Source organism: Grammomys surdaster, unplaced genomic scaffold (assembly GCF_004785775.1).
Source record: "Grammomys surdaster isolate TR1022 unplaced genomic scaffold, NIH_TR_1.0 67, whole genome shotgun sequence".
In the NCBI taxonomy this organism is placed as follows: domain Eukaryota; kingdom Metazoa; phylum Chordata; class Mammalia; order Rodentia; family Muridae; genus Grammomys; species Grammomys surdaster.
Genome location: NW_021604569.1, coordinates 17247294 through 17257392, shown reverse-complemented (window position 1 = coordinate 17257392; position 10099 = coordinate 17247294). Strand labels below are relative to the sequence as shown.

The following is a 10099-nucleotide window of genomic DNA, read 5'->3' as shown; positions in this document are numbered from 1 at the left end:
CACTACCTTAGAGTAAAAGGTTGGAAAACAATTTTTCAAGCAAATGGCACTAAGAAACAAGCGGGAGTAGCCATTCTAATATCGAATAAAATCAACTTTCAACTTAAAACTATCAAAAAGACCTACTCCACAGGTAAAAACCCATATCTGATACCATAAATCTCACCCTACAATATTTTTTCCATTTTATGTTTTATGGCCTTTGGAGGTACTAATTGGCTTTAGTCAATTTTAAATGCATTTCTGTATCTTGTTTAGTATTCTTGTGCTTATGGTAGTTTGCTTTCATGGTCTCAGTTGCACTGGGGTTAAACTTCAAGGGTAGACTGAGTTATTTCAGTAACTGAGTAATAACCTCAGTAGACTGGTTATTAAGATACATAGATAAAACCAGAAGTGAGAGACAAATTAATACATTAGCAAATGGCAATAGAGAAATACAAGATACATGAAAATGAAAAGCAACACATCTCTTTCAAAAGGTCATAAGCCCTAAAGAAATAAATTCAAAAATACTGAAATGGGTAAAATGACAAATGAAGATTTTAAAGGTTTATTTATAAAAATGGTCAGTGATTTAAAAAATGATACAAACAAGCAATGAATTAAAGTACAGAAATCAGTTTAGGACTTGAAGAAAGTCAAGAGCATAGATAACAAAGTCAGCAATATAACTTGAGATTTGGGAAAATAAAACAAATAGAAATATTGAAAATAAAAAATAAACAAGGTCCATATTAAGATTCCCCATGGAGAGGAAACATAAGAATTTAAAGAATGAAAAGGTAGGAGGAGGAACTGTTACATCCAGACATCAGCAAAAATAAATAAATAAGCAAGCAAGCAAGCATGAATGCATGCCTAAAATCTCCACCAACTCTGGGATAAAATCTAAAGACCAACCTAAAAACCCATGTAACAGTAGGAAGAGCAGAGACTAAAAGGAAAAACCTAAATGTATACAAAATCTATCCAATGTTAAGTATAGAGAAAATTTCCTTAAATATCAGGGGTTGGGAAGAACTGACAAGAAAACAATAGGCATTAGAATTTAAATACACATTATCAATCCACAAAAGAATATAATCAAAATGTCAAAATTTCCTAAAAGAAGAAACTATAAGAGAAAAATAGCAAGTCACTTAAAAAGTTAAACATAATTATCAAACCTCTTAACATATAATACCAAAAATCCAAGAAAGAATGAAATGATTTATTTCAAACTTTAAACTTGAAATACTATCAACCAAGATTGCTATATCCAACAATTACCTTTTGAAAGTAGCAGAGAAATAATGACATTTCTGAGAAAATTGAAGCTATATATGATCATCAAGCCAGTACTACAGAAGAAACAAAACATTAAACATAGAAACCATGAAATTTTCAATTGTAAGATCACAAGAAAGAATATATTCACAAGAGTATTGGATAAAATGAGAAGAACTCGGAAAGAATCCAGCACACCAAACTGAGTCAACAGCAAACACTCACACAAACTGGGCAGAGAAGGCTGGAGAGATGCTTCAAGGTAAGGAGCACTTGCTACTCTTGCAGAGGGCCTGGATTCAATTTGCAGTACTATAGCTCACGACCACCAGTAACTACAGGTCTACGGATTCTGACACCCTTGATTTCTACAGGCACACATGGTATACATACATACATACATACATACATACATACATACATACATACATAAATACAAGCAGAGCACGTGTACACAAAAAATAACATACTTTTAAAATATATGGAAAAAAAGAAAAGACTATTAATACAACCAACCATAAGAACAGCCAATAAAATAATACAGATGAGCAAGAGTCTTCATTAGTCTTCCCTCTACAATTAAAAGATAGACATGAAACAACTCAAATTTTAAAAAGATTCTATCTGTTGTCTAAACACACACACACACACATACATGCATACTTTGCTGGTCAAAACTAAACACAAGGTGTTTGAAGGGATGAAAGTTAATAACCAGGCAAAAGGAAGTAGAAAGCAAGCCAATGTAGCTGCTTGATCTCTGATAAAGTAGACTTTCAGACAACATAAGAAAAGCTAAAGAAAGTCATTACATAGTAATGGAGGGTAAAAATCCAACAAGAATATATATGATCTGTGAATACGCATGTACTGAATGGTTTTTACAAAGTAATCACTAGTGGATATAAAAGAACAATAGGTAGATAAAGTAATGGTGACTATTTTGAAAATATTAATCCTAGCAATTGATGTGCATAGAAATCTATACATCTTCTGCTACCTTCTTTCTGATTGGATTTAAAGTCCACTCCACAGGAGGAACACTCTGCCTGCTACTCTAAATCCAGCTGAAAGTCCACGGGAAAGTAGCTCATAGGTCAGGAGGATCTATTATGATTATTTTGCTAAATGGACATAGTATAAAGTTACGTGAGTACTTTACTGTATACCCATGTTAGTACAGCCCATAATCCTCGTGGTAAGGCTTCCTTGTACTGACTAGGGACAATAATTAATACAGATTCAGAACTGGTCACAGTACAGAGAATATCTGTGGCATTCTCATCCATAAACGGAACACCTATACCAACACTCTCCCCACAAGACTGAAGGTACAAGAGAAGAGATTATAGAAAGATTTTTACTATTTTTCTTTGTTCTGTGCATTTAGTGTTTTGATTATTATGTGACGAGAGGATTTTCTTTTTTGGTACAACCTATTTGGTGTTCTGTAGGCTTCTTGTACATTTATGACCATCTCTTTTTTAAGTTAGAGGATTTTCTTCTGATTTTGTTGAAGATGTTTTCTGGCTCCTTGAGGTGGGAATCTTTACCCGTTTTTATTCTTATTATTCTTAGGTTTGATATTTTCATTGTGTTCTAAATTTCCTGGGTATTTTGGTTTAGGAGCTTTTTACACTTTTTATTTTCCTTGACCAATGTATCAATATCTTCTATGGTATCTTCTATGCCTGAAATTCTTCTGTCTCTTGTATTCTGTTGGTGATGCTTGCATCTGTAGCTCCCGACCTCATTCCAACATTGTTCATCTTCAGGATTTCCTCCATTTGTGTTTTCTTTATTGTTTCTATTTCCATTTTTTTTTTGGTCTTGTACCATTTTGTTCAATTATTTCACCTGTTTCATTGTATTTTTCCCATATTTCTTTAAGAGATTTATTTGTTTCCTCTTTAAGGGATTCTACCTGTTTGCCTGTGTTTTCATGTATTTCTTTGAAGGAGTTATTTGTATCCTCCTTAAAGGCCTCTATCATCTTAATGAGATGGGATTTTTTTAGGTCATTATCTTGCTTTTGCAGGTGTGTTAGGGTATCTAGGGTGTGCTGTGTTGGGAAAACTGGGTTCTGATGATGTCAAATTCCACTGGGTTCTATTGCTAAAGATCTTTTACTTGCCTCTTGTCATCTAGTTATTACTGGTGTTAACTGACCTGGGTGTCTCTGACTGGAGATGAACTCCTTGGAGACAGGTAGACCTGGGTTAAAGCTAGTCTCCTGGGAGACAGGCAGTGCTATTTCTGGTTAGAGTGGATCTCCTGTGTCTCTGGTTAGAGCAGGCTGTGCCTGGTTACTGAGAATCTCCTGGGAGACACACAGCCTGTGTCCTAGTTACTATAGACCTCCTGGGAGGCAGACAGGCTATAGTGTGCGGAAGGTATTGACCATTGATCTGTCCTAGGTAGAGGAGCAGATGGGAAGGAAGATGGAGCTCAGCAGAGCAGGTAGGCTCTGTGTCAGCTGGGTTCTGTGGGTGTCTCAGCTGGCATGGGTATTTGGGCAAGCAATGAGGACTGTGGAAAAGCAATATCTTTGGAAATGTCAGGGCCACTACATTCATGAACTCAAAGCAGCTAAGACTTACTGTACAAGATCAAGCCAGTCAATATCCCAGGTTGGATGAAGGAGGAGGGCATGAGCCCCACTCCTAAGAAGCTATTGAATAATGATGACTGCTAGCAGAAAGTGAGTTTTCTTTAGGTGTGTGACCTTTCTTGTTCCAGTGGAAGGCCCCACACATATATGCATGTGACAACACTCATTAAACTCAGTGGGTTGAAAATGAAGGAAAATAGAACATAAAGTAGGGAGTGGTACATGGGAGCAATCTGGGAAGAGTTAGAATTACTCTCTAAAACTGAAAGCTCATGGCAAATCTGCTGCTGACTGCCTCTGGCACCACCAAGACCAACAAAACTTTGCCACAGATATGGGGAAGGACCCTCTTACCCTTAAAGGGAATGGCCCAGACCCAGTTCCCTTATGGGGCCGAGGACTGATATGCCTGTCTGATACAACAGAAGGCACAGCTAACCGGCTACCAAGAAGATTAATGGAAAAAATAGATACCCCCACAAAGCCAGGCCCAACCATAAATATGATGAATAACAATTTATATCCAGGGAAGAGAAACCTCCCTGAGAATCTCCTTCTTTTTCCTTTCCAGGTAAAAATGAATCACCCGTGATATCTGCGATTAGAAGTTCTAATCCAGAAGCTGGCCTCCGAACTTATACTGCTCAAACCTTTGAAGGGCCACTGACAAGAACATCAAACAGCTAGAGATTGAAATCACTAATCTGAAGAAATCCCTCGTTTCGCCATCTGAAGAGACCTCGTAAAATCGCAAAGATCCCTATTGGACTTGATTTACTCTAGTACAATAGAAAAGGCTATGTACAGCTCTTGACTGTGTACAGCCCTTAAAGAAGAAAGTTGCCTTTACATAGACAAGACAAGGAGGGTTAAAAAGAGCATGAAATAGGTAGTGAAGGCCCTAAGAAAAATCAGAGAGAGAAAGAGACAGATGAATGCTGGTACAAGAATTGATTTGCAGCCTCTCCAAGGCTGTCAACCCTATTTCCTTCCATCTTGGGACCATTATTTGGGTTCTTTTTGCTTTTTTCTGCTGGTCCCTGGCTCTCAAATAGGCGGACTAACTCTGTGATACAACAGATAAATAATTTGGTAGCAAAACCTACTCAGATACATTATCATAAGTTAGCTATGGAGGACCACGAGACTCAAGATGAGGTTGTTACTTTATACAGGGTGTTTCCAAAACCCATCTCCACCCAACCTAAAAGGGGGGACTTCTGCCCCTAGACCAAGCAGAGAGGGGCCACCCAGAACCCCCTCTGACAGGCAATCTGAATTCTTGCTTAGGCTGCGAGGCTAAGCACTGCAAGGGAATATCAATAAAAGATAAAAATATCTGGGTTCCCTGAGGGACAAGCCTGACTGCATAGGGGTTGATGTCAAAAGTATCCCCTCTCCAGGAAAAAGACATCGGGATGGGTATGGCCCTCATGCCTCACTGGACAACGACAGGGGGACTGGAGCCATTACAAGGTCCCCTTCTAATACTGGAGATCAGGCCTCTATCCTTGCCTTTGCAAGTTTAGAATTGCCACAGTCCTTCTATACTTAGAGAAGGGAGGAGATGTCAGGCGCAGCCCTGCTTACACACTGTAGGCCTAAAATCAGCCATAGGCCTAAAATCAGCAATAGGCCTATCATACATGTATACTAACAACAAGTCTTGGGTCTCAGTGGAAAAACACTGAAACAGATGGCTATAAGCTAATGTCAACGGGCAGCTTTTGTGGAAATTTATAAGCCTGAGTGGTCATGGACCTTGTAAATAGGTAGCCTTGGCAGACAATACCAGCTTAGATGGGGACAAGCGAGTCATAGGCAGAGTCATGGTGACTTGTCCCCTGAACCTTCACCCAGCAAATACCCGGTTCTGAAGATATCTGTATTCCCCCTGAGCACCCACACTCCTGTGTCATTCCCTTCCCCACGTCCTGCCTTTCTGTGTTTATACCCCTGTGTGAATTAATTATGATTTGAGAAAAAATTAAAAAAAAATAAAAAATAAAATAAAATAAAAGAATTAGGGACTGGGAGTTAACATGGTCAAAATACATTGTAAGCATACAGAGAGTCTCAAAGAATAAGTAAAACTATTTTAAAAAATACATAAAGAGCTAAGTATGAAGAAATACACTAGGAATCCCAGAATTCAGGAGGGTTATGCAAGACAACTTGCCATGAATTCAAAGCCATCTTCCACTACAATGTGAGATCTCGTCTCAAATCACCAAAAAACAAACATCATCAATAAAACTACAGGAGATTCCATTCCATCTCACTCAAGTCAGAATGGCTATAATAAAAAATGACCATTAATAGGAGTGACAACTGTCTATTTATGTCTAATCTTGTATAAAGCTCTGTGAAATTTTGTAATATAGCACTGAATAATGCATTCTACATTTAGAGTAACAGTGGGGAAGGCATGGGGAACATAAATGTGGTTAGAAAAAGGCATCACCAAAATCCAGTTTGGAGCCATTACTAAAATGGCAAATATATGACACAAAGAAAGAAATGTATATAAATATGAAAAGCTAAATAAATCATGAGATTATGCCAATAACAATATCCGTACCAGTGGCATTGTACTATATGTCTATACCTTACTGTTCTTATAAAATAAACTTTAAGTCAAAATTACTTTGGTAATTTCAAACTAAAACACTCAAAGTATTCATACTGAATTCAACTAGCAGTTTTAAAATAATATAACACACATTACATAGAACAGAGTATATGAAAGTCAGAAAATCCTTAACAAGGCTAACAAATACAATAAAGCTATGTGTTTCCTAAAAAATAAAATCAGAAAATGAACTGGTCAAAATTTAACAGCCACTTATCGCATAGTCCAGTAAACGAAGAGTAGAAGAAAACCTTACTCTACTAAAGTTAAAATCTAAAGTTGCCATCACACTTGTCTTGAGAAGACAAAATGCTTTTAGTCTAGGGACAAAACCTCGCTAGTCTCGTCATAGCTACTCACTTTTGTACTGACTCTAGAAATTCAAATTAGATAAGATAAATGAGTTAAGACTTAAGATAAAACCTTGTATCTGTGCATGACATGATGACTATACAAAAAGACTAAATATCCATGAGATAACTGTTGCAACAAGTGAGTCTAGAAAAGCTGCATTATTTAAGGCTAATAGTCAAACACAGGTGAAAACTAAATGGACTAAATAAATTGCAGTCATGATATCTTCTTAATATAAATTAGTCATGTGAAATAAATCCAAATAAATGAAATCATTCTTTATATAACCACTTATACAATGTTATATTTGAAGTGTTTGTCAAGTATCAATTACACTAATTTCTTATTTTGTGGTAGGTGAAGTTTTATGTCACTGTTGAAATCCCTGTGGCTCTATGTATTTTATACATGGCTAACACAAAGACTAAAATGAATCCTTAAACAATGATCATTTCCATTCAATTCTTTTCCACCAGCACAGAACATACCTTAGATAATCTTTTGGAAGCTTCACAACTATGGTCTGTACATGGCTTGGATCCTTTTTCAGTGTCTATAGATGCAACTGAGAAAATATATTATATTTTATATTTATTCTTACATACCCTATCAAAATATTTAAATTATGAAAAATGAAACATTATTTGTCAAGAATGACTATTCCATTATTAAGTCTGGAATTTTTCTAATACTAATATCTCAGCAAAATTCTAAGCCAAGTATTTGTTGTATATAAATTAGGAAAACCTCATTTCTACAATAATCTTATAAATTAAGTTTCTCAGTAACTGATGCTGAGATATTTACATTTTGTATTATTTAACAACAGAATTACTTCAAATCTTACAAAGTATATTTTAACTCTGTATACAAATCATTATTTATTTACCAACCTCTCTTTTTATCTATTTGATTTCACTATACTAACCTAATGCTTATTGTGCAGACTAAAAAGAGAAAGATAAACTGTAACAACAACACTGGAAATTCAATGAGATTTGAACTAAAGCTGTGGCCACTTTTAATCAATAAAATAAGTATTTTCATGCATACCAGCACATATACATTTATGTCCATATAGGAATAACTACATGCAAAATATAATTCTATTTATTTACAATAAATACTTGAGCATCAGGAAAACTCAACGGACATAGCAATATTGGACAGATGACTATCTCTGCAAGGTCTTGGGGAAACTCCTGCTGTCCTGAGACATCAAGCTCAAACACAGGGTAAGCAACAGGCACTTCAAGGATTTCCAATAACCAATACCTACAGAGTATAATGTCAATATTATAACCAAATGCCTTTGTTAAATCCAAGAATTAATAAAAAAACATACGAAAATGAAACCTGTTACTTGAAGCCCCAGATCTCTAACTAATTCAGAAACATACTGTTTAATATAAGACTTCTACCTTACACTCTACAAAAAAAACAAAAAGCAAAAACAAAACAAAAAATGCTTAAACTTTGTCATTATTTACAACTAAAAGAATACAATAAAAACTGTAAGCACTTCAGTTTCCTATTTAAAATTACTTGTAAAATGGCCAATAGTAATCTTGATGATTTTCCCATTAATGCTACATACATCCTTTTAGCCATTCAAGTATTTTCCCATTCAGAACTATTTAGTCATTCGGACTATTTTCAAACAAACCCTAGGTCATTTGAATATATAATATTAATCACCTCAATTTCCCACAATCTTCCAAATAACTTTGCATGGAGCTGTTTAATTGTCTATGCATTTAATAATTCTGATGTCTCTGAGAAGCCATAGTTTAACCTGACATAGAAAACACTAGGCTAATGTACAAAAACTCTGAGAACAATTTTTAATATGCTCAAAGAGCTGAATGAAATAATGGACAAAGAACTAAAGAAAACAGAACACGTTGCCATGAAAAGAGTATTAGTAACAAAATAAATTTTATAATTTAAATTTTATAATTAAAAGTCATCTAATAACTAAGGCATGGAATTATAGCTGAAAAGAATTCACCGAAAAAATTTAACAACATATTTGAGCAGTCTGGAGAAATAATTAGGGAACTTAAAGATATATCACTAAAATCTGATCAAAAGAAAAGAAGTGAATGGGGCTGGTGACATGGCTCAGCAGTTCAGAGCTCTTCCAGAGGTCCTGAGTTCAAATGTCAGCAAATACATGGTGGCTCACAACCATCTATAATGGGATATGATGCCTTCTTCTGGTGTGTCTGCTGACAGTTACATCATACTCATATATATATATAATAAATAAATAAATGTTAAAAAGGAGAAGGAGGGGGAGGAGGAGGAGGAAGAAGAAGAAGAAGGATGTGGAGGAGGAGAAGAAGTGAATGAAGGTGAAAAGGCAGAGCTCCAAGGGACAACACATACATCAACACACATAAAGTAATTTATTTGAGTAAATAATTGCCAATTTCCTCAAATCTAACATGTCATAAATTTCACACACAAGCAGATGGAGCCTTCATTTCTATGTAAAGCATAATATAATCAAACATCAGAAATAAAAGAAAGAAATAATCCAGAAAGGAGAAAAAACAAGTAATTTGTCACAATAAGGGCTATATGATACTAAGAACTAAGATAGAATGTATCATTTTATTTTAAGGCCAGAGTGCAAATTTTCCATAGAGACCTATACTAAATGTAAGAACAAACACAGAATACAAAGAAAAGATGGGGAAAGTACACTTCAGCTAACACAAACACAAAAGAAGCCGGAGGAATGTTTCTCTCATACATAACAGAAATCAGAATGAAGAAAAGGATTTTCCTGGTTTCAAGAAAGAGTAAAGTTATTTATATAATAACAGTAGGATCAATTCTTCACAAAGATTTAAGAATCCCTGTTATCTGTCTTGAACAACATGAGTAAAAGTATTTGATGGTTGGACAGTGAAGGTCCAAGCTCAGATTCCCAGCACTCAGAGAATAATGGTGAGGACTGGGGTAGTGACATCAATCTACAATGCCAGCACTAATATGCATAGGCAGGTCCTGGCTGGTCAGAAAGTGAAGACAGCAAGGCACAAATGCAGCAAGAGATCCCATTTCAAAAGAACAACTTACAAAGTGACAGAGGATGACACCCAGGGTCAAACTATTTCCTCAAAAATGCTCATACAAAACACACATACACACATGCACATGCACACACAACAACACAGAGAGAGAGAGAGAGAGAGAGAGAGAGAGAGAGAGAGAGAGAGAGA

The 10099-nt window shown here is 35.7% G+C and overlaps 1 protein-coding gene across 3 annotated transcripts in view; it reads right to left on the bottom strand.

The window, feature by feature from the left end:
- Zpbp (zona pellucida binding protein) overlaps positions 1-10099 on the bottom strand; it is a 144124-nt gene that overhangs the window by 74351 nt on the left and 59674 nt on the right. For all 3 annotated transcript variants that reach the window (XM_028778612.1, XM_028778622.1, XM_028778626.1), the window contains one exon: positions 7355-7431. In XM_028778612.1, the coding sequence (XP_028634445.1) occupies positions 7355-7431 (77 nt within the window). The remainder of the gene's footprint in view (positions 1-7354; positions 7432-10099) is intronic.